Source organism: Dermochelys coriacea, chromosome 2 (assembly GCF_009764565.3).
Source record: "Dermochelys coriacea isolate rDerCor1 chromosome 2, rDerCor1.pri.v4, whole genome shotgun sequence".
In the NCBI taxonomy this organism is placed as follows: Eukaryota; Metazoa; Chordata; order Testudines; family Dermochelyidae; genus Dermochelys; species Dermochelys coriacea.
Window position 1 is genome coordinate 269,477,266 of NC_050069.1, and position 25,429 is coordinate 269,502,694.

Consider the following 25,429-nt stretch of genomic DNA (forward strand, 5'->3'; position numbering starts at 1 on the left):
CCAGTTGTCAATTACAATAAAGACACCTAGAATCAGGGAAAAAGTCAATAAGTGAGACACATTTTGCAATTTTACATGAAGTTTCTTCCCTCCTCCTGATTCTATCAAGGCTTGTTTAGGGTGCCCTCCCTTCATACATGCCTTTCTGTTGGCCTTTAAACTCACCAAAATTCTCTTGCAACACTTCAGATTTCAATACAGTAAGAAACAGGGGGCATTTTTCCTCCTTTGGGTCACGGATGGAAAGTGATGTGAAAGAAAACATTCACTTTGTATTCAAGGGCTTGCGTTATAGCTTCATCAGGCTCTAAGCAGCTTTCCACATCAGTTTTGAGAGGACTACAGATGGAAGTAGAAAGAACAATTCTTTGCTTTAGTCTACAGTGGATTTGAAGTCACATTACTGTATTTAAGTTAAGCTTTTGATTCTGACTCCACTTCTGAGCACTTGTTCGCCATCTCAGTGCTATCTGCTGAAACTATTAACATACCTGAATACAGCAGGCAGGTGTTCCACTGAGAAAGCATCCAGAGCAAACATATACGTATCTTTGCCCCATAGTAAGTTGTACAATTCTCTTCTCACAGAGTATGGAGACAAGCATTATTGTCAATCTCTCTGAAGTTCAGACCACTGCAACTCCAGTATTATCCTCCTCTAGTCACTTACTTGTACAGAGTACCTATAGTATACTAAAAGAAAGGGAGGACTTGTGGCACCTTAGAGACTAAGAAATTTATTTGAGCATAAGCTTCGTGAGCTACAGCTCACTTCATCGGATGCTGCTACTCTGAAGCCTATAGTATATTAGTTTAGTAGTTCTGCTCTGAGAAGTCTCTAGCCTGACAGCCTTGCAAACATAATCTGGGATTGGAATTAAACTGAGTTCTTTTCTTCCTGTGCATCACTGCCAGTAACAATAGCTCTCGAGGCCAGATTAGGCCCTTATAGGTACTTGTGAACCCTCCACTGCTAGCAGTGGGTTTGCATAACTGAAACTGATTGGAAGTAGGGATGACAGTTCTTCTGGGGCACCAACACAAATAAGATCCAGGCCTCCTTCAACTGGAGTGATTTTGCTGACATAACAGGAATTAGGGGCAAATAAGATTGTTGCCTTTCAAGTTAGTAGATAGGATTGAATACATCCAGGGAGCAGATCTAGTGAGTAAGATAGAGACATTTTTAGTCATTTTGCTGCAGAACCATTCAAAGTTACACTGGAAGCAGTCTGTGAAGTGAAAGGGATTTTGGAAAATTAGTAGAAAGCAATTTCACAACACAATGAGCGTAGTCTGTTTTTAACTCAGGCTTGTGCTGTTTTCAGGGCGGTATGAGAATGTTGTTCCACATCTTATTTCATAGCATATATTATTAGTGTTATTTCTGCACCAGTCATGGACCAGGACCCCATTGTATAGGTGCGGAACAAACCCAGAACAAAGATATGGTACCCAACAGAAAGAGCTTACAATACCAATATATCTGAGGAGACAGATGGATACATAGAGTCTAGCAGAGTACAAGAAACAATGAGACAAGGTTGGTCAGCATGATAGGCTGTGACCTCAGCACACCAGCAGCCTAACCATTAAGTCTTTGGTAGGCTTCATGGCAGAGGAGTTTTAAGGAGAGATTTGGAGGATAATGAGTTGGTTTTGCAGATGTTTATAGGGAGCTTCTCCCAAGTGACAGAGGCAGCATGGGAATTGTCCACACTACACCACACTGCTCAAGGGTAGTAATGATGGAACTACATTGGAAACAAACAGCTTGGATTTTAGGTAGGTTTATTCCCTAAGCCTGCAAAAGTCTATTACAGACACAGGCTGTATTAGTACAGATCCTATTTAGGACCATGTACATCTTACAACTTCCCTCCCACCCAAACAAAATCCTCAAACCAGGGTACATACAAAAGAACAAGGTAAGGTATAAAACAGGGTTTTGTATTTCCACACTCCACTCCCCCCCAACAAGGTACATGGAACTCTAACTCAAACTGAACACTGCAACTAATTAACAGTGTGGTACAGCAGTGTTAAACAGCAATACTCAGCACACATTTAATACCTGAATACCAGGAAGTTGGGGGTATTCTCAGGAAATACAATTGTAAAGCCACAGATTGCTATAATGGTTATTGCTACATAAGAAACCAAAGGTGAATGACCCTTTTCAAATGGGGGGGAGGGGGAACACATATTACTCAAACAGTCTGCTTTTTTTGGATGTGACTTGCATCTTCACAATTGTTACCGACATGACATTTGTTGCCATGCTGCACTGGAGGAATGTGCATGTCAGATATGTTGCTAAATTGCCAGCTTTGAGTACATACTGATCACCTGCATACAGTGAAGGTAATCATGTATCAGAAGGTAGCTTTAGTCAAATGGATTACTGATTGGATTTCAGAACAACTTTCCCCTTCCCAAATTTAATAGTGACACATAATTCAGAAAGTTTAGACTTAAGTCATCTCACTGGGCTTCTTACAGAAATTCCTAATACAAAATACCATGCAAGGATGTGGAATACAACTTCCCTCCTGTTTTTTGATTATAAGTTTGGTAAATCACCAGCACTAATTTAACACTTATTAATCCACCCATAAGAGACTTAACTTTAAAAAAGAATAAAAGCGTTATGTAATGTTTTTGAAACTTAAAGGAATAAAACTTGAACAATAGACATTAGGAAATGGAAAAATTAAAAACAAAATAAAACGCCACAAAACCTTTCCCACCCTATACTTTGATGTAAATGCCTTTTTTTAATGTTGACCTGAAGGGCACAAGCCAAGCCATTTGAAGCACTTCGGGATTTCTGCTAAGCTAAAAATAAGGGCCTTTGAAAATCTATGGAAAGCAAGGCTGCTCTCTTACACATACAGAGCTGGTTTCACTGACATGTTGGCACATAGGGAAGCAGAGCCATTGCCAAATCAGGCATACTCAGCTTAAAGTGAGAGGCAGATCACATTCTAAGTCATTAGACCACAGGTGGGCAAACTATGGCCAGCAGGCCACATCCGGCCCACGGGACCCTCCTGCCCAGCCACTGAGCTCCAGGCCCCTCCCCTGCAGCCTCAGCGCTCCGCTAGCACAATGCTCTGGACGGCCAGGAAGCGCAGTTGCAGAGCCGTGGCCTGACCTGGTGCTCTGTGTGGCACAGCTGTAGCGCCGCCAGCCACTGGTGCACCATGCAGTGCAGTAAGGGGGCAGGGTGGGTTGGATGGGGGTCAGGGCGGTCAGAGGGCGGGGAACAGGGAGTGGTAGATGGGGCAGGAGTCCCAGGGGGCCATCAGGGGACAGGGGGATTGGATGGGGGCAGGAATCCCGGGGGAGCCGTTGGGGGCAAGAAGTAGGGGTTGGATAGGAGCCAGGCCATGCCTGGCTATGTGGGAGAGACAGCCTCCTCCCCTAAGCAGCCCTCCATACAATTTTGGAAACCCGATGTGGCCCTCAGGCCAAACAGTTTGCCTGCCCCGCATTAGACTGCTTTAGCATTTGCTAGACATGTTTTACATGTTGCCAAAGAAGCAACTAGAACAGATTTAACATTGGCACAATCTCTTGGCATGGGATCCTCTGCTTTGGATAGCTAATTCCTAGGATTTAGCTCTTTATTTAACTGGAGAACACAAAGCCAGCCTTTGAAAGTTTTTCCTTTTACCAGCATCAACTATCTACTGATGGTGAAAGCTCATTGGCTGTAGGCTCCTCTCTTGCTTTGTCCTTCCAACAAACTAGTTATAAACATCTGAAGTTAAAAATCCACAGCTGCTGAAGCAGTTTTAGAACAGCTGCACAGCAGGAGGTGGCTGAAGTTTCAATGAGAAGCAAATCAACTTGCAAATGACAGAATAAGCATGATTCCACATAGCCAGGTTCTCTTCCAGATGTAAACCATGATAATACCTAGAACTGAAAGCAGCAGCAATATGCTGCTCCATCACTGCTCAATTTGGCAACACTAAATACATAATCAGGTTTCCCAGCTGGCACTTCAGAGTTCATCAGAAGCAACCTGTTCTCTGGTTTATGGGAACTGGCAGTAATTCTGCCCACTTTGAAATGGTGGTTCCTTCAGATTTAATGCAACAGCTAAGGAGAAGTTCCTGAAGTTAAAATATAAAATAAAGCAACCTAGATCACAGAATAAATTAAAAGAACATGATATCTGCACAACAAGCAGTTTCCCGTTATACTGTCATAGGCTTCCTGTAGGTGTTGCATTTTAGTTGTGTGAAAAGCCTCAGAGAAGCACCACTCCCCATCCCACTTCACTACAGTGCGTTACACTGCCAACAAAAACCAATCAGAGCTGCAGTTGAAAGGAAAGACTTGAGAACACCATGGTAGGGGTTGCCTGTTAGCAGAAATGAGGTCTCAGTGCAATCCAGATGACTCGCCTGCAGTGGTATTAGCTTCATTTGACTGTACTTAAATAAAATAAGGCAGTTTTAACACAGGCACTAAAATAATCTCACCATTAACACTTACACGGCACATGCCAGCTCAAGCCACCCCACCTACCGAGCCTGTTGGGTAGCTGTTTCTATGTATGCCAAAGAGGAGAATCCATTTCCATGAACCTTGTTGTGGAAGGCATAAAGAAAAGTCATCTTTGCAGTCAGCAAGCAGATCATTAGGTCCACATGAGCAGCATGGTGAATACAAGTGTTCCATATTGTTTCTCTCATCACTTTCAGCAAGACTGACAAGAATGCAAAGTTGTCCATGGAGTGAGTTAGTGTATGACAATCATGACCAAGGAACAGATACACTCTTCTCCCCTCTCACTTCAGTTTTCCTACATGGTGAGCAGTCTTCCACTGCCCATCGATACAGCTCTTAGAGTTTCTTCAGGCGACTGTACAGTTCCCTTTTGCTCTTCTCACCTGCCCATGTTCTACTTTTTGTGCGGAACCTTTTCAAATCTTCCTTAAAGTCCTCATGGTGCATGGGGCGGTAGCTTTGGGGTTCACAATAGTTCTGGGAAAGAAAAGCTGGTTTCACATCAATTTGTCATTGCTTCATGTACAAATGACATTCCTATCTGAACCCTGTCAGACCCCAGGTCCCAAGCAAACAAGCTCATGCTTACAACCTTCCATACAACTACCCAACCATCCTATCACCATGGCATCTAGATCCAGGCCCCAAATTGCAATTTAACAACTGGTTAAGGTGGTTTAAGCCAACATTCACAAACTGAACTCATCATTCAGCTCTGCTTGACATCTTTCTCCTGAAGATAGCCTGGCTTTGAGAGAGCTGACAACCTTATATTTACATTGTTCCCATCCGAAAGCCTCTTAGCAAGAAACACTCTTCCCACCAATGAAACCAACAGAGCACAGCAACACTACACAGCCATTTAGGAAAGAGAAACAGTGTCCACCCTGCAAGCGTAGGAGAAATTTGGCTAGGACACCAGTCTTAAGTGGAACTTGCAAATAAACCCATTTCTTTGTATTTTGTAATAGAAAAGCTAGGAAGGGGGGAAGGGAGCACGGTTGGTTTACTTTTTTATTTTTAAAAGAACACTCTCCTTGCCTATGCTGGAATGGTATGGAGAGCTAGCTGGAGAACTAGTAGAATACAGGTATGGCACCAAGGAAGTGGAACCTGATTGAAATGAAAAGCAATTTTTACTCAAACTTTTAAATGCACTAAGGCAGAAAAAGAGGTAAGAGATTTAATATCACCCTTCAAATTAAGGGCTGAGCATACATTGAAGAGCCCCAGCAAAGACCAGATTTGACATTTCTGATATTTCTAATGTAAAAACAAGCTGAGAATCTATGGGAAAAAACTCAAGCTTTTGTTCATCGTACAGCATCAGACAATGTCAAACCCGTGTTTCTCCTTTGTTCTTGCTTTCATGAAGAATATCATGGATTTTAGTAACTACAAAAGGTCAATTTTATACCTCATCCAAGAGACACTGGTGAGCGCCAGAGTGACTATAATAGGTAGCTTTGAGGTGTGGAGAGGGTTTAGGCAAGAGCGTTTGTGACGCATGGCTAGAAAGGGTTGAACATCCTGCAAAATAAATAACCCTCAAAAGACATGTGGGGAGATGATGTTTGTGTTTTTGTGTATTTATATATGTATGAGTAGGGTCCACAATGTAATCAACAGTCCCTGTCTATGCTGTATTCTGATATTTAAACAAATTGTAAACATGGGATATCTCGGTATTCATCTCTCTTTGAAATGTACTGTGAATGGGGCAGAAACAAGCCAATGGCCTTATGTTAATTTGTATAGCTAAGTACTAGTGATGGACCTCCTTCAAAGTCATCCTAATTACCTTTTGTTTCCTGAAGAACTCCAGCTTGTCAAAAGACATGAAATTGTATAAAAGATCTTTGAGTCCTATTCTGTCATCTCAGATCTGCTTAAACTTCATCAGCGGAAGTTTAAGTCGCAAGACTGAGGTCCCAGTTATGCTGGTACGCCCTGAATGAGAGATTTGGACATTGGACTATGACCTATGAACTGAATTCTATAGGAACTCTTTGCAACTACAAAGCTCACCAACTCTGCTATGAATCTAAACCTCAATGGACTGAACTCATGTCTGTACGTATATTAATTTAACCATACTCTCTCGTTTTTTAATAAATTTTAGTTTAGTTAAGAATTGGCTGTAGCATGTATTTGGGTAAGATATGAAACATTCATTAACCTGGGAAGTAATGTGTCCGATCTTTTGGGATTGGTAGAACCTTTTCTTTTATATGATGAAATAAGATTTTCAGAAATCATATTTGACCTGGGTACTTGGATGGAGGCCTGAGGCTGGATCAGTTTAAGGGAACTGTGTTGTTTGGACTTCTGAGTAACCAGTAAGGTAATGAAGAAGCTGTTTTATGCTGGCTTGGTGAATCTAAGTATTGGAATATACACCTGCTTTTGGGGGTTTGGCTGCCTCATTCTTTGCAATTCACCCTAATTGAGTGACCACAGCTGGCCCCCACTGGGACCCCAGTCACAACCTTTATTACAAAAACTCCTCAAATGGCAAGTTAATCATAGCAATCAATCTAGTCTTGTAGCACAGCAAGATCACTATGTACAAAAGAGCAAGAAGAATCAAGTATAGTGCAGTGAGTTACTCTTCATTTGTTTAGAAGCACAGTTTAAGCCCTATAGCTGAATTTAGCTGGAGAGAGAGGCCTTTGTTCAATGTTATCCCTGTTGTGAAGAATGAAAACAAAAGGGAAATGAGAAGTTAATAAATGAGCAATCCTTACTTGGCATCTTAAGAAGAAGTCCTTATAGCCCCCCTTTAGCACATAAAGCTCTGGGTAATGCAGGTTGGGGTACTCATTCCCCAGTCTGTCTCTCTCTCTCACAAACCGGCACCTGTAATAGGGACAGAGGTTAAAACCTACAAACCTGAGTTTAGAAAGGAAGTTATATTTGCACAAACCACATTCTTAACCTGTGCCTCCCGATACTCCAAGAACAGAGTACAACAGCCAGCCACCATCTGTTAGAAACAATTGCTGTACTATCTGACAAATTCTGAAAACTAGTTGTCTATCAGGAACGACAGATCCAGCGCCTACTACAGTAAATTGCGTAAGTGGTTGACATGCTGCTATCTAAAGTCTTAAGCCACCTTCAAAAGCTTACTAGTAACAACTTTGTCACTAGCACAGCTGTGGGATTCCAATCCCAGTATAGGTAGGACCTTGCTCAGATACTCACATTCGGGGACCCCGCTCTGAGGAGAACTCGCAGTGGAATACTATTATTACTCGTTTGTTCTCTGATGGCATGATAGGCTTCTTCAGCAGGAAATCCTCCACATCCTCTTCCATGTGGAGGTTTACAGCACCCTGGGAAGGCAGAGTCGCAACTGAGCATATAACACAAGTTAGGAGGGGAGATGTAACAAAGCCACTTCTATCTTCTTGTTGAGCCCAGTTTGCTTTGCTGTTTACACTCCTTGGAGAGCAGTACTCTCTCTCCTGGAACAGCTCCCATTCTTGTGGTCACTTGGGTGACTGCACAATATCGGTAGGACTTAGCCTTCCACCTCAAAGCACAGTGCTCTGTTAAACTGCTTTTTCAAACTAGCCAGCTTACTCAAGCAGCACTCTTCAGAATAACTGCTCACATGTCAAAGCTTGTTTAAGAGAATAAGGTCATTTCTTCTACAGCTAGAATATTAAAATTTAGTTGAAGTAAACTGAATGTCAGATTAAGCTATGGAAGTTTTTAATATCTGTTTCCCTAGAGACAATAGGTATCCTAACATTCTGATTTTTCTACAGAGAAACAAGTGTACAGTCAGTCCTCTACAATTGCCCTACACCTCCCATTAAAGCAATCCCTGCTTCTAGCCAAGGAGAGCTGAGTGTTCCTCCCTTTGGAGGGAAAGCTAATCCAGAGATCAAGAGTGATCTTAGTCTTAAACAGTTTGTACAGCACACAGCACAACATGGTCCCAATTGTGTTTAGGGACTTTGGGCAGGGCTGTAATATAATTTTAAATACAAGATCAGACACCATCTCCTTAACCTGAAGGGGCAAAAAAAGAAAAGAAAAAAATAGCCCTCAGCAGCCAGCCTTCCCTAGGATTTTCTCATGAATAGTTAAGAATGAGCATCTTTAAAGATACTTCCCAGTGCTCCCTGATTTGCCCAAAGGGTAGTCATACATCAGACACCTATACATTTCTCCTGCAGGGTCACTGTACCTTGATATGGCCTCCCTCATATTCATATGGATATCTGCAGTCAATTATCACACACTCCTTAATGAAGCTTGCAAACTTCCCAGTCAGCACAGATACAATCTGCACAGAAAAAGATTTCAGGAGTTTACCGTATGTGCTACATGAGTTTGCCTCCTTGTAAAAAGCAATTTCTTATTGCCACTGGGATACATACCATTTCTGGGTCGATATATTTTAAATCTTGATGCTTCCCATCTACAGTGTGGAAAAGGTAATCCTAAAAAAGAAAACAGAAGGCTAACTCAGACTGAGGAAATCCCACTTATGACAGTATAAACCATACTTCTCAGTTACAGAATGTCTAGTTATTGATTTTATAGGACCCACTAGTATAACTATGCAATGCATCCGATGAAGTGAGCTGTAGCTCACGAAAGCTTATGCTCTAATAAATTTGTTAGTCTCTAAGGTGCCACGGGTACTCCTTTTCTTTTTACTAGTATAACTAGACACTCATAGATCAGCAGAAGCACCTGCCCATTATTTATTTTATTATTAATTTGGCATATGCAATCTGGTCAAGCCAAGCCACAGTGTTCTTAACAATAGTCAAGGCACGAAGACTTCCAGGAAGTTGAGTCATTTTGCAGTACTCCATGTGTGGGTTTGTGGCTGCCCACACTGACAGAAGCCAGTCTCTAAAACTCCACCCACCCACAAGACCTTACAATCTAAAGAGGCAGAGGGAAAATGGATGCAATTTTAACAGTTTGTAGGGAGTTAGAGAATTATGAATATTGTGAGAAAGGATTGAGAATACCTCACAAGCATGAGGAGTTAATTAGTAAATGATTGTTAAAGTACTTTAGTGCTTAGCATTTATAGAGCACTCAAACATGCACTGTTGGAGCAAGAGAACACCTGACTTGGGTTAGTTTGACACACAAAAATGCTATTTAAAAAAAAAAAATCAATGTTACCTTTGAGAAGTCGCCAATAAGATTCCTTTGGTCGCTGTCCAAAATGCTCTCAATCTCTGAGGATGACTGAGTTCTAATTAGTTTCAGACTCTACAGGAACAACAGTTAGAGAAGACTGCTGAGTAACAATGGCCTATTATCCTTTCCCACAGAGAATCAATGCACTTCACTAAGAGTGAACACTAACATCAATTGGTATATATCATAGAACACCTAAATCCTGGCCTGCCACACCCTCAAATTTATTTTCACTATGGATTAAATGGAAGACCTGAGCTCAAGCCCACCTAACCCATCCTCTAACATCATGCATTAAGAGACTACGCTTGTCAGACGAACAGTTATCTACCTGGAAGATCATTGTTCTCTTGAACATCCTTATTATAATTTATAAAAGAATTGGATACCTAGCCTCACAAAATAAAACTGACTAGACAAGGATTAATGTTAGATATTAAGCCACCAACCATTGCTTCTTCAGAAGGTGTTCCAGGCACATTTTTCCTCCTTTTGCTGTTTCCTGGAGAGGTCTCTTCTTGGGACCTTTCCATTCTTTTCAGGGCAGTCCTAGCCACACCATTGGGCAGAGACGGTGATCCAAACAATCTGCACCGTTTAATCTGGAAAAAAAGCAGAGAAAAATTAGACACTCCCCCAACCAAGGATGAGGTTAAAATCTAGATCAGTCTCAAACTTAGTTTCCTGCAAACATGTTTATATCAGATTTCATTAGAGCATGAGTGGGTGTTGGACTGTCACAGCAAAGTAGCTGAGACATAATCTGGTGCCACAGCCAGCTGATCTCTTTTAACTTCAATACTGGGATGTATATTTAGTTGCCATGCAAGAAACCTGGGTCCTAATCACTGTTCTCCCTAATTTTTTTTTAATTTTTCATGTGCAGAATGAATTTTATGTGCAGCAATATGGAGGTGATGTGTGACACATGACCTTCATATTGGTGCACATAAATTCATGTGGTGGGGATGGGACTGAGGGGTTTGGAGTGTGGAAGGGGGCTCAGGGCTGGGGCAGAGGGTTGGCATGTGTGGGGGGTGAGGGCTCCAGATGGGGGTGTGGGCTCTGAGGTGGGGCTGGGGATGAGGGATTTAGGGTGCAGGAGTGTGCTCCGGGGCTACGGCAGAGAGAGAGAGAGAGAGAGAGAGAGAGAGAGAGAGAGAGAGGGCCCCCCCCGGGGCCATGGGATAGGTGCCCCTCCCCCAGCAGCAGCAGGTCCCGGACAGGGCTGGCGGGGGGTGGGGGAAGGGGCGCCTAACCACGGTAGGTCCGGGTCAGGGCTATGTTCAAACCAACCCTCCCACAGCAGGTCCAGGGCTGGAGCACCCACAAAGAAAAAAGTTAACGGGTGCTACACACAAGCACCCACTGGCAGCCTAGCTCCCCCTACTCCCAGCACCTCTCATCTGCTGGCAGCCCCACTGACAAACTCCTCCCCCTCACTCCCAGCACCTCCCGCCAGCTTCAAACAGCTGTTTCGCAGCATGTAGGAAGGGAGGGAGAGGAGCAGCGATGGGGCGCACTTGAAGGAGGAGGTTGGGAAGAGGCAGAATAGGGCAGAGCGGGGGTAAGAACTTGTGGGGTGTTGAGCACTCCTGGCTAGAGGGGAAGTTGGCACCTATGGGTGCCCCTCCCTCAGCAGTTAGGGCTGGGAGAGGGGCGCCCCCCTGGCTGCAGCAGATCCCAACTGGGTGGGTTCCCTGAGTGCCTGCGCAGCACTACAAATGCTGCTGTGCAGCCACGCGGTTTGTAGGGATCTTAGGTCCCAATGTTGGTCTCTTGCTATGCAGGTTTACCGAGTTTGAGGAACACTACAAGAGACGCATGCTCTGCCCTTCAGGTGAGGGAGTGTTTTGTAGAGCTTGACAGCAAATCCTCTGGCAGATTACAGAACTGAGTTGAGGGACTGTGTAGGGAATCCAGACTTCAGCCTTAAAAGATGGTGGCTGGAGGCATTACAGATGGGTGTACGCAAAATGAGTTGGAGAGACATTTGTAAGACTCTGTTTAGGATGCAAACTTTGGACATCTCTCTCAAATTGCTAAAGCTTTAAATCCTATAGACACTGTCCTACTGTTTCCAAATGCTACAAAGACAGAACCCTCTAGTCATTAGGCAGGCTAAGGTGAAGAGCAAATACGTAGGGATTACCATGCCCTGGATCCTGAGAGGTACAAGCTCAATGGCGCAATTATGGTCAATTGTCTCAAGGGCAGTTTTCAAAAGCCATATTAGCAAATTTATGACTTGAGTGTAGGAGGGATGCCAACTAATAGGAATAAGAGTAATAATTTAATCTATTTAATAAGGAATTTCAATGGTCTAGATGGCCTTTTGAAAGAGATGCAAGTTTCATTATGTTGGGATGGGACACTTACGTGGTTGTCTGCTTTCCTCATGACTAGTGGAGCTGTCCAAAGGCTTGCCACACCAGATGGCATCTCTTCATTGTTCTGAGGAAGCAGAAAGTTCTATCACATTTCAGGAGAACCACATTTTATCATGGACAGTGATTACAAAACAGGTCTAAGGCTTTTGCACAGCTCAAGCAGGCATTTAAATTTAATGCAGGTGGCAGAACAGTTCTTTGGGATTACTTATTCATTCACTACTGTGGGAACTACCATTTATCTGGTTATTCTTAGATTAGCAGGAACTCCACTCTAATGAAGACTAGGATTCTGGAAAGGCAGAGTTTTAAAGCTGTTGTAAGGGAAGTTACAGCAATTGATTCATTTAACAAAAAACCATTTATGGTTTTTAGAATGTTACTTTACAACTTTAAGAGTCTCCTGCTCTCATGCATTCAAATGGAAACAGCATCCTGTTTAAGCAAAGGATTGCAAAGAAGAAGATACATCCAATTCTGGGCTTACCAATCATGACTCCATCCCTGGAAATATGGCTTCTACATTAAATAGCCTACTGCAGACAGACTTTTTCCTTCCCACTATTTCCTGGGCATTCCCCAGTAAATTGCAATGTGAGTATTTTATCATCAACATAGGAACAGCAGCAAACTGTCTCCATTTAACTGCTACTGTCTGCTGGTGAGGAACTAAAGTGACAAGGTCTATAGTCTACTGTTAGAAGTAGAAGCATAACATTTCTGTAATTCTATGAAAGGCAATAAGAGGTGGAAAAGACTATAGCTATATCTACGCTAGCACTTTTGTCAATAAAACTTTTGTTGGTCAGGAGTATGAAAAAAACCCACCCCCAGGAGGGACATAAGTTTCACTGACAAAAGCACCCGCGTGGACAGTGCTGTCAGCAGGAGACGCTCTCCCGCTGACATAGCTGGTTTAATTATGCCGGTAGGAGAACTCTCTCCCACCAGCACAGAATGGCTACATGGGAAACCGTACAGCTGTGCTGCTGTAAGGTCTGTAGTGTCAACATGGCCTACAGCATTAAGTCCTCTTGGAGGATCATCTGCAATTACCAACTTTTTGCCACTTGTGATGAAAGAATTCTATTGCTCTATCTTAGTTATCATAGTTGCTCAACATAGATGTTCACCCTGGACAAATACCATTAACAGACTGTTGATGACCCTACAAGGCTTAACTAGAATTTACACTACTATGGTCATTTAAAAACCTGCATCAGCAGTCTGCACTCAGGACATTATGTATACACATTACTGCTAAATAAGTGTTCATTACAGACACAGGAATGCTGTCCCCTGCAAGCGCAAATCAACCACTCCCCTTTCACATACCTTCAAGTCCTCCCCATCCAATATATCTAGGAATCCATCATCTTCTTCCTCAGTGTCAGGGGAAGTTAGAGATGACTGCTGCATGAAAGCAGGCCTATAGTTTTCCAAGTCACCTTCAGGGGCTTCACCAGTGGGAAACTGGAAATAAGACATTTTGGTTGAATGGCAGCCTCCATCCAGCCCTTTATTCTGGGGATTGTGTTTGACACTGACAGGCCAGCAGGTCAGAGCCATAGGCCAATTCACTTCTGTGTGAATATCAAAGAAATGTTAAGCGTACTAGTATGCACAGACCAATTCACTGATGAGTTAATAGATATTGTTTTCACCTATCCATACCCTGTTGATTGCTATCACGTTACATTTGTATATTCCTGTACTTAATTAATCATAGACCAAAAGTGTGTGTTAGTATTAAGATGAGAATTTACTTGATGTGTAAACTTCATGAAAACTAATGAAGGATTGTTATGTGTCATTACATTATAATTTACATAGCGTATATCCTGGTAATTAAGTTTACCCACCAAATGCAACTGGAGCTTTGGAAATATAAATGAAGAAGGTTGCTAAGTTCAAAGCATGGGTCATTATGTTCGACAATGGAAATTCACAGACTCAGTATGCATTTAGTCAACAAAGGAGAAGTCCATGCTGCGAATGAAAACACTTCCAGCTTTCCGTGGAAAGGAGCTGTAAGAACAGATCCAGGGAATGAGACTGTCTCTGAACTATTTGGACAATCACAGGGAAGCGTTCCAGATGCAAGGCAGAGATCCCCAAAGTTATTCTGGGTAACCTTGAGAGATTTATGGAAAACTAGCAGATTACTACATCTTTGCTATCATTTTGGACTTACAAACTTAGACTCACCTGTTAATGTATTTTACCTGCTTTAACCTCTCAATAACTCATTTATTTTTTCTTAGCTAATGAATCTTTAGTTAGTTTACTAGAGAAACTGGCTGCCAGCGTTGTCTTTGGTGTGACAGAGTATCCATTGACTTGGGGTAAGTGACTGATCTTTTGGGGTTGCAAGGAACCTGACGTGGTGTGATTTTTGGTTTTAATAACCTTTTATCACTAAGATCAGTTTGTCTGGGTGGCAAACAGGCTGAAAGGTCTAAAGGGACGGTCTGTGGCTCCATGGTAACACTGGTATAGTGATCCAGGAGTGCACTTTTGTTACTGTCTTTGTGAAATCTTATAGAATATATCACCAGTTTGGGGTGTCTGCCCTATTTTCTGACCCGAGATTGGCACTCACAATTGTGAGCCACTTCAGACAGCATGACATTATGGTCTCCCTTCTAGATGACTAGGAACACTGGTTCTAAGAGCTATGGCAGTGCCATTCCTTGAAATGGATTTACAGGAGTTTTTCACATGGTCATCCCACCTATTCATCAAGTGGCTTAGGCAACTCCAAACCTGGCTCTGGCACTATTATTTGGAGAGCAGAATAGTGAAAAACTTCACTGCTAGTTTTTCATTAAGGGATAATGCTGCATTCTGGAAAATTATACAATCCAGCATGTTTGCAAAGAGGAGCTCACTTCCAGGATAGTGCAGAGAGAGTAGGTCTCAGTAACAGGAGGTTACCCAAGTCTCCAGGTTTTGTCCATGCAGTCAGGAGACATTTCAGAAAGAAGAGGGATCACCATAGTTAAGTAGTAGATGAAAACCAGAGTCCCCAATTCCCTGCTTATATATAGTGGTCTTGGCCCCTTTCCTGGCCAAGCAACAGAACTTGCCATAGAATAAACTTCATCCCTATATTATAAATGCAATTTTCAATTTTATTCTTTTAAATGCATCTAAATTTCAACACACCTGTCTGCTTCACTGCAGAATCAGCAACACAATAAAGATTAATCTAATCAATGCTTTGTTAGACATCCATGCTCACTTGACTTATTGCAGTTTAGCTCAAGTTTCATGAAGGATTATAGTCAATAACTATTTGTGGTGTTTTGGTAACACCCCTAGTTGATCTCCCATATTCAGGATACAAATGAGATTTTTCCCAGCTTTAAAGCCTGAAAGCTGGGTGGACTTTTTTCCAGCTTAGTGTGTTATCAATAAAGATGCAGAAAGTAGTTGGTGCTTCTTCCCTCCTCAACTCCCAGAGCATCATGTCTCAGGACCACCACTTCTGTGTGCTTTTTCTCCTAGAACTGAGCAAGCCTAAGGCTAGGCAGAGGGTTAGTTGCCAAGGACAGCCTGATACATACCATCCGAGCTGGGGCAGAGTTCTGTCTTTGCCCAAAAACATCTTTTCCATCTTCAAGGGAACGGACACGCAGACAAGTACGAGAAGCGGGCCTGGTTGGCTTCTTAAACTCAAAGGACTCCTTAATGAAAGGGAGCAAGGCAAGCATTTTATCAAACCAGCGAAGCTTAGAGGTTGAAGGGCCCATTGCATAGAAATTTTACAGCCCATCCCTCTTGGACTCAGCTCCTTGCAGTCCAAGGGAGTAAGTAAATCTTTCAGGATACGTGCATTTCCAAAGGAAAGTTGTTATAATAGTGATTAATATAGGAGAATTAGACTCATTTTCTCGGAGTATCCTTTACAGTCCACTATCAGCCCTTCACCTATCAAACTTTCCAGCAAGAGTCTTGTCTAATCAAAGGCAGCCAGATCTCTGTCAAAATCACTAGAATGAACTTGCTGTTGTGTGACAAGTTGCGCCCTCATCCCATTACTCCTGAGAATGACAGATACTTCTGCAGAAATTTGAGCCCTTGTAAGATTTCTTCATTGATCGAATTCACAGCTAGTTGGTCTGTAATGGAGTTGGACTCAATAGCCCCAGACAAGTTCCTTAATCAAGTTCCTTAAAGCTTTACTCACTCAGTTTAATGAAGTCACAGATGTTTACAGTTTGATAATTACAACCTGACAGGGCAATTGTCTGGTAAGTCAGTAAGGGAAAGCCTTGAAAATAAGAGGGATGACAAGGTAGTAGGTTTGGACTCTAGATCCTCAGTGAAGGTAGGATGCCCTAATTAGGTTAGGGTCCATCCCCCCCAGACTAGTTTCGAGACAGGAACATCCCTAGCAAAGAGCTGAAGTGGTCCTAGAAAAATCCTCCATTTTAATAGGGCACAAGAATTAGGGAGCATCCATCTTCCCTTTCCAGTTACCCTCACCTCTCTACAGTTCCCATCCACCCAATCTCCCCCTTTCTTTCCTAGAATATAGGTCTCACATCCACCTCCTCCCCCTCACTTCTGGTGACATTTGCCCCAGCAGAGGCCCTCCTCCTATCCCCACCCCCACACCTGTCCCATCGCATGCCACCACTCTTACCCTCACACCCATCTCCTTCCTTTCGCTGTCTGTTGAATACCCATTCCAGCTCTAAAAAGATCTGTGAAGCAAAGCTTGTCCCTTCCACCAACAGAAGTTAATCCAACAACACACTGTTGCGCCCACTGTGTTTCCCTAACAAGATCGGTCATTCACAATCTCTTCATATCCCCCCCTTCAGCTTCTGGCTCTCCCAGAACCCTTCATCTGATGCTGCCTCTGAGCTGCGCCCTTAGGGCTTGGCTACATTACCGGCTGGATAGAGGGGCAGCGATCGATCCAGTGGGGATCGATTTATCGCATCTAGCTGAGCACTCTCCCCTCGACTCCGGTACTCCACCAGGGTAACAGGCGCAAGCGGAGTTGACGGGGGAGCGTCAGCCATCAACTTACCACAGTGAAGACACCACGGTAAGTAGATCTAAGTACATCAACTTCAGTTATGTTATTCACGTAGCTGAAGTTACATACCTTAGATTGATCCCCGTAGACCAGGCTTTACAGAGGGCTCTTCCCTTACCCAACCATTACAGTTCAGACCCTGGTGGGGGTGGGGCTTCTCTCCAGTTACTGCCACTTCCAATACCCACCCCCCCGCCCTCCTGATTTCAACATCACTGTATCTGGTTCTTTTACCCTTCTATGTCGCTGTCATTTACCATCCACCCAACTCCTCCCCATCAGCCTTCCTCTCCAATTTCAACTTCTGGCTTTCTTTCCTCTATTTCCCCCACTCATCCTTGGTGAGTTCAGCTTCCATGCTGATGACCCATCTGACCCTCTAGCTGCACAATCCTTCACCTAGAGCTCTTTATTCAACCTGGAGCCCTGGTTCAACTCTCCCACTCACCAAAAGGGCCATTCACTTGACTTGGTCTTCAAGAGGCACTACCCTCGATGATCTCTCTGTTGCGGAGTTCCCTCTCTTCAATCATCACCTGATCTCTTTCAGCACACCCATCAGCCTGTGCCCTCTCACACGGCCTTACTGTGACTTCCAGTCTATCAGCATTGATGATATCTATAGTATTGTCCTCCATCACAAGGTCTATCCTGCCAACCTCCAGCTCTGGCTAACCTCCAACATCCGTTTCCTACACTCATGGTCTCATGTTGTAGAAAGTCTTCAGCAGAAATTCTGGGACCAGGCTGACTTCCTCTCTTACAAATTTGTTCTCTCCTTCAGTTCTGCCATCTTCCTAGCGAGACAAATCTAATTCTTTAACTTAACTGAATCTCACACCCACAATCCCAGCCGCTTTTTCTACCACCTTTGACTTGTGCCTCAAACCCTCCCATCTGCCCTCCACTTTTCTCTGCACAGGTTCTCACTGACTTCTTCCAAGAGAAAACTGACAAGATGCGACATGACCTTCCTCCTCCCCTCACCTTGCCTTCCTGTCCCTGCCTATAATTCTCCTTCTCCCCAGTGAGAGGCAAATGTTTCTCTCTGCCTTCCTCCTCTAACTCCTCTTCTTGCCCTAGTGACCCCAATCAATTTTCTGATCTCCCTCACGCCCACTCTCAATCCTTACCTACATTCCTCCTCAACCTCTCACTCTCCTCTGGCTCTTTCCCCTCACAAAACATACTTTAATCTCTCCCATTTAAAAAAAACCTCATCCTTGACCCAACTTAACTCTTCAGTTATCTCAGTTCTCATCTCTCTTTCATTACTAAGCTCATTGAATGTGCCGTTTACAGTCGACATCCAGAGTTCATCTCCTCCAAATCCATCCTAGATCCTCTCCAATCTGGCTTCCGCCCCTTGCACTCAACTGAAACTGCTCTCATCAATGTCTTCCTGGCCGAGACTCAGAACTTGCACCCAGTCCTCCTTGACCAGACAGCTGCCTTTGACACAGTCAACCACGCTGCTCCTCCTCTTGAAATCTTGTCCCCTCTTGGCTTCCGTGACTGTCCACTGCTAGTTTTCCCTCCTATCTCTCTAATCATGTATTCAGCGCATCCTTCAGAGGATCCCCCTCATCCACCTTCCAATTTCTGTGGCTCTAGAGGGCTCTGTCTTTCGTTCCCTTTTCTTCTCCCTCTACATCTTATCACTGGGTAATGTCATCCACAAATTCAAATACCATCTCTATGCTGATGGCTCAGATTTACCTCTCTGCTCTGGACCAGTCTTCTTTTGTCCAAAGTTAAAATCTCAGCCTGATGTTTTCCACATGGACATTTCACCATCAACTCAAGCTCAACATGGCTAAACCAGAGCTCTTCCCCCAACTGCCTTCGCAATAACTGTGCATGACAACACCATCCTGCCTGTCACTCATGCCTGTAACATGGGCATCATCTTTGACTTGGACCTCTCTAGGGCCTCACATCAAGGCTATGTCTAAGTCTTGCCAATTCTTTCTGCATAACTTCTCTAAGATATGGCCTTTCCTGTTCATCCAAATAGATAAAACTCTTATCCAGGCTTGCATCTTCATTACTGAAATGTCCTTTTTTCTGGCTTTGACAAATAGTGTTTCCTGGCTCATATCCATTCACAATGCTTCTGCAAAGATGATTCTCCAACTTACAGCTTTGATTGTGTCACCCCTCTCTCAATCCCTCTACTGGCTCCCTCTTCTCTATCATACGAAACATAAGCTACTTGTCACCATGTTCAAGACCCTTCACAACCTAACCCTCACCCTATCATCCATCATTCAGTATTAACAGGTCAACTCCTGCCTCTAATCAGCCCACATCAGCCTTCACTGCCCACTTGTTAAATTTCCAAACAAGCATCTTTGTACTTTCTCCCTTGCAATGCCTCAAGCTTGGGTGCCCCCCCGCCCTCTTAAAACATCTACAAAGCCACTGCAGCGTTTTCCTTCAAATCCCATTTAAGAGCTCTTTACCAGAATGCCTAAAAACTTAACAGCTAGACTAGACCACTACCTATCAGGCTGACCAACACTGTCTAGCTGTCTCTTGTACTCCCATGTCTTTCTGTCTGTATCAGTCTGTTGTCTTAGACTGTAAGTGCTTTGTTCTGCATTTGTACAGTACCAAGCACAATGGGGCTCCTAGGCATTATGGAATACAATGCAATACAGAAAGTGGAAAGTCCCCTTTTGCACCAGACTAGTGCAAATTCTGCAAGACAAACCATGGAGAAGTTTAAGACTGCCACAGTTCACCAAAAATAGTAATAAAGGCTTTACCCACCACATCAACCACTCATTACTAACCTCCTCCCCAAATAAGGAGTTATCCCTATGTATCAAGCTCCATACTACGACAAGTCACATCTTCCTGGGTATAGCTTACCATACTACACTACTTCGGGGATGCGTAGAGTGAGTTAAACTTACATTCTCTTTGTTGTCATCTGGTTCAATCAGGTGAAAAACATCACAATCCAATGAATCTGAGTTGCTCCTCTTCAGAGCAGGACTAGACCCCAGAAGCTTCTGCTGCAAAAGAGAGTATATCCTGCTCAATATCAACCAGTTCCCCAAATTTTGGGCAACTGAGAGGCCATGCTGACAGCTTGCCAAGAATGTATAGGCTATGGTACCCAAACTATGTTAAAGACAAGGGCTGGCCATGGACATGCAGCCCCTGGAGACAACAGGTCCAGCATGCAATACTTCCACATAAAGCTAGTGACAGGCTGCCTTGTAGAACATAACAGATTATACTTTGATCCATTTCAAGATTATAGCCTATGACTGTGTTATCTTAATTTTAAGCAACAAGCAACACCAGATTCTTGGGACTGGAAGTTTAATGAGTTTTGCCAGATATCTGCGGATAAAAAAGTGGGTAAATAAGTAGCGTAACGCTTAATACTGAAAACCTCTTTGCCACTCCTGAAAGACCAAAATCCTCCTCACTTACCGGGAGGGAACGTATTCTTCTGATGGGTAACTGAATACTGCAATGAGAACAGACAAAAATAGAATAAATTTTACTCTAACATTTAAACTGAAAAGCTGTTAACAGTAACTGACAACACAACTCAGATTTTCCACTGCAAAACTGAATTTAACGGATCAATAGAGAAATAATTAAGAAGGGAAGTTAAAATTTGAATTGTACTCACTTAGTAAATCTGCCAGATTCTATAACTGTTTTCTCAAAGCTGAAAAAAGGCAGACAAAGGACATTAGTTACTTTTATTGTTAATTCATTATCCAATACTTTGAACTACTTAGTGTTGTTTAAACTCAAAGTCATGGAATGTTTGTTGCTGCTACTTGTCCCCAGCTTTTAAACTTATGCACCTTAGGCTATGTCTACACTACAGCTTATGCTGACATAAATTGTGTGTGAATAAAGCACTTCCCTGAATGACAAATTATGCTGGCATAAGCACCGGTGTGGACAGAGCTATGTCGATGGGAGAGATTCTTCCACCAACAAAGTTTCTACTGCTTGTGAGGGTGTTTTTTGCATAGAGCATCTTCACCACACCCACTACAGCACCGTATGTATAGACATGGCTTAAAAACAGCAGACCATCTTGTTCTTTGTTTCCTAGAGACTTATTATCTCAGCTGGGCTGGAGGACTAAACACAGTTTCCCTACCCTAGTTTCCCCAAGGAGACTAGAGCTAGTGTTTCCCAATTCAGAATAGTATTAACAGCAAATTAGCCTAAATGGAAATGGAGCTTCTCAGTGAGAAATGGGTCAGGGTGGCCCAAGGACCAAGTGTGTCCAAAACACCATCATCATCTTTACCAGCAACGTAAGGACATAACTGATTGACCCTAGGTGGAAAACTCAAAACAAGCAATTGCTGTTAGCCATCAGTTAAGGTACATGTACAAGCAAATAGTATCGCTGAGTATTTAATGAAAACTATAAGTTACATGCAAGATAGGTGTAGCCCTCAGACTCCTAAGCAAGGTGCCAATGTGATGCTCAGAGTCTAGGGTCCTCAGAAGTACATACTTTGGTCTGGGCAACACATTAACTGAGACATAAGACTGTTAAGTAGACTGGGCCACATTCTGTTGAAATAGAAAACCTTGAATTTCAAGCTGCAATGTGCCAAGACATACACTTCAAGAAGATTAAGTGAGAAGAGCCCATTTTACATGTACTAGCTGTGGAATTTTCAGATCAAGCCTCCCATTAGCCCACATTTAGCAGTTAATAGTATAGTCTAAAATACCAAAAGTTTACATTTTTACATACGTTTCCTCAATGTCCGAGTTCAGGGAATCAGGAAAATCTAGACAGTAGCCTGTGAAAGATAAAAAAATTTTTTTTTTACTATTGAAAATATAAAGTACGGGCACTGTTAGCGAGGAATCTTAGATCTTGTTCCCCCAAAAGGTCACAGTGACTTGCTCAGCAGGACAACTTTTTGCCATGCAGAGAGAGTCATAGACCAGCCATATCCAGTCAGACCAGATAAATCATCCCCTACTGGAATCCCTGGAGTGGAGTGGGGGAGGGGAAGAGGAGGGAGAGACAGCCTTGAGTATCACACCTAGCTACTTCTTTTGACCACAGGTAATGGTTTGATACTGGGCTTTTGGGCTGAGTGAGAAAAGGAGGAATAAAAATATCCCACCATAGTGCCCTGTATGAGAAACTGTCACATAGGAAAGGAATATACCACTTTAGAACCATAGCTTAACTAATATTTTGGCCTTTTTCCACACAGACAAATTGCCATTGCTTTGCAGGTTAGCCCTGCCAATTGATTGTTTCCTATATGCAAGCTTTTAGCCATGCTCTTTTATTATCCCCCTCCCCTGCACAAAGTAGGTAATATTAGCACATCTCACACAGTCATCTACCAAAAAATGCCTTCATAAGACAAATCGTTGTCCAGGTAGCAAGATAATTAGTATCTTATTGACATACAAAAGTCAGGTGATGCATTAAAGCAATACAGCTGCTTCTGGTAGGTTTAAGATTAGGAAGACTTTTTTAAAGATCTGTGCTTTAAAAGAACTGCTCTGACAAAAAGTACGTAGAAGCAAGCTACATCTCCACGTCTCCCTGACTTATCCTATTGCCGCCTTGCCCCCTATGATCTGGTGTCTACTCATTTTGTGTCAGGCTGTAAAGGTTCCATCTGTAGTCTAGAGTACCACGCACAGTTGTGGCACTACACAAGACGAGACATACATAGAGAGAAGCCAGTTTCCCTATACTGGGTTGCGTCAATAGAGTACCATGAAACCCCCCACGATTTTAGTAGCATTAGTTAATCATATCACTCTAAACACTATTTACACTGATGTAGCGCCTCCCATCCAAAAAAACTTCAAGTTTTAGACATAGCTGTATTTAAGTAGCTCTACATATCTCTGGGGTGAAAGGACAGTAGTTGGACAATCAACAGCACACAATATGCCACCATGGTTTAAGGTATTAATCAAGAAGACCAACATGAAATTACATTGTATTCACGCAGTTTATCTACCTCAGAAGGGTGAAAAGTAGTCAATTCTGCTAAGAACTCAATTTGTGATTCCAAGGAGCATAGGTATTTCAAACCCACTGCTTAGACCATTAAGCCATTACCTCTTGATTCGCAAAAAGAAAAGGAGTACTTGTGGCACCTTAGAGACTAACAAATTTATTAGAGCATAAGCTTTCGTGAGCTACAGCTCACTTCATCGGATGCATCCGATGAAGTGAGCTGTAGCTCACGAAAGCTTATGCTCTAATAAATTTGTTAGTCTCTAAGGTGCCACAAGTACTCCTTTTCTTTTTGCGAATACAGACTAACACGGCTGCTACTCTGATACCTCTTGATTGTCAGCAACCACAAACTAACATGGGAGAGCTATGTTTACCAGCCAATGGTTTACAGAGAGGCAGAACAGACTAGTGAATTGGAGCCAGAACTGATTTTTCACACTGGCTCTGCCTCTGTACAATGCTGGACAGGCCACTTAACATCTGTACTTACGTTTCTACATTTTCTTTTTTTTTTTTTTATAAAATGGGGCCATCTCCCTCCTGCTTCAGGAGGGTTGCTAGGATTAATTATTGTTGCAGTGAATTATGCAAGTACACAGTATTAGCTTCCTGTTAAACCTGAAAATTGCTTTTATAATACAAGGCAGGAGAATGTCAAGCTTTTTCATTCCTTAGTACTTAAGTGTAGATTAAAAAGTAACCTGAATCAGTAGATTCTGACGAGTCTGTTCTTTGTAGATTGTTACTGTTCCTCATTCCCAGCATTTGCACAGAATTCTCATACTGACTGTAAAGAATAAGAAAATGAGTTATTTTACTGAATATTTCAGACAGGAACCACCACAATAGGTTTAAAATGTAGAAATACACTGTAAATGAGCTCAAATTGGAATGGTTACTCTTCATCAGCTTATGTAGTGGACAATGCAAAAGGTGCCAGTTTAACAGTCCTGCAGATTGAAGTTTTGCGTAACCATAACAGACACAGTACAGGTAGGAGGAATACAATACTCCTGGGGAATTCTGCGTCACCGCGCATGCACAGAATTCATGTCCCCCGCAGATTTCTTTGATTCCCCACAGAAAAATGACTTCTGACGGGGAAGCCACAAGAGCAGTCACACGCTTCTCCCCGGCATTGCAGGCAGGTTGCTTCAGGCACCCGGAGCAGCCAGTAGCGACATAAATCACTGTCTGAGGGGAAGAGGCTACACAATTGTGTGTGAGACAGAGAGACACTCTGTCCCTCTCGCTTGCTATTGTGGCTTGCTTGGCGTGGAGGGGCAGGGCTTTAGAGCATTTGTGAGGAGTTAGGCGTGGGATAGGCACTGTCCCCTGAGGGAGGGCAGAAGGTAGCTGTCCTCCTGCTTAGTGAATTGTTCCCATTCTTTTTGTGAATTCCCCCAGGAGTATAAAACAGGTGTAAATGATTTAAGGCTCCTTTACATTGCCAGAGTGGTGTAAGGGACACTATGGCCTGATAAATGCTTATGGTGCTTTAGTGATTAAAACTGGTGTCATTTTTAGACTGAAAATTTTTTCTAACAGAATGTGCTCCATGAACTGTTTGGTACTGACCTTTCTGGAGATGGTCAGTAGCCAATATAAATTGTGAGTTTGATTTCCCAGCCCTCACTTGTTCTTCAGTTGCCTTTAATGTAACACTGAGCATATGGATGCATATATTTGTTGTCTAATAACTAGAAATAAAGGGTCAAACCTAGTTACATTATTGTTAGGCCAAGGGGTTTGGGGATTTCCTCCAATACTCTCCACTCCCATTCTCCATCCATTGTATTGTAGTTTAAGTAAATTACTGAAATAATTGAAACCAGAGTGATTATATTCAGTTATTTTGACAAATAAAATATGCAGAATTTTGTAACATTGTGCGCAGAATTTTATTTTTTTTGCTGCAGAATTCCCCCGGGGAGTAATACAAGTTTCAGCACACTCTTGCCAACATGCCTCAACTTAATGATGTGGACTGGATTTACACCAATGTCCTTAAAGCAATTAAACCCCATTTCTTTTAGTGACTGGGGTATCGTAGGTGTACAAATGCAGTATTGCTAACCCCAAGAGTTAAAAAATCAGGCCTAAAATCATGATAAATATATCTGGGGTTCTTTGCCTTCTGGTTTCCATGTCATTCAGACACACTTGCATCAAGATTAAGCTTTTCTCTGCATGTATCAGAACTAGAAACTACCTTTGTTTACAATTAAAGTTGAGATCCTCTTCTAATCTCATGCCTCCAGGAGCTGGGGCTTTGAAATAACCCCC

The 25,429-nt window shown here is 42.8% G+C and overlaps 1 protein-coding gene across 2 annotated transcripts in view; it reads right to left on the minus strand.

Annotated features, from left to right (window-relative positions):
* Positions 1-1,774: 1,774 nt before the first annotated feature.
* Positions 1,775-25,429, minus strand: part of CDC25A (cell division cycle 25A) — a 28,168-nt gene continuing 4,513 nt past the window's right edge. Inside the window, exons 2-16 of one of the 2 annotated variants that reach the window (XM_038392854.2) lie at positions 23,845-23,930; positions 21,899-21,947; positions 20,801-20,839; positions 20,596-20,632; positions 20,067-20,168; positions 15,662-15,781; positions 13,428-13,565; positions 12,082-12,156; positions 10,152-10,304; positions 9,685-9,774; positions 8,919-8,981; positions 8,726-8,824; positions 7,732-7,862; positions 7,272-7,383; positions 1,775-5,001 (exon numbers count right to left, since the gene is read on the minus strand). In XM_038392854.2, coding sequence (XP_038248782.1) covers positions 4,861-5,001; positions 7,272-7,383; positions 7,732-7,862; positions 8,726-8,824; positions 8,919-8,981; positions 9,685-9,774; positions 10,152-10,304; positions 12,082-12,156; positions 13,428-13,565; positions 15,662-15,781; positions 20,067-20,168; positions 20,596-20,632; positions 20,801-20,839; positions 21,899-21,947; positions 23,845-23,930 — 1,435 coding nt within the window. In that variant the 3' untranslated portion in view covers positions 1,775-4,860. The remainder of the gene's footprint in view (positions 5,002-7,271; positions 7,384-7,731; positions 7,863-8,725; positions 8,825-8,918; positions 8,982-9,684; positions 9,775-10,151; positions 10,305-12,081; positions 12,157-13,427; positions 13,566-15,661; positions 15,782-20,066; positions 20,169-20,595; positions 20,633-20,800; positions 20,840-21,898; positions 21,948-23,844; positions 23,931-25,429) is intronic. The other variant, XM_038392855.2, reaches the window with a different exon arrangement.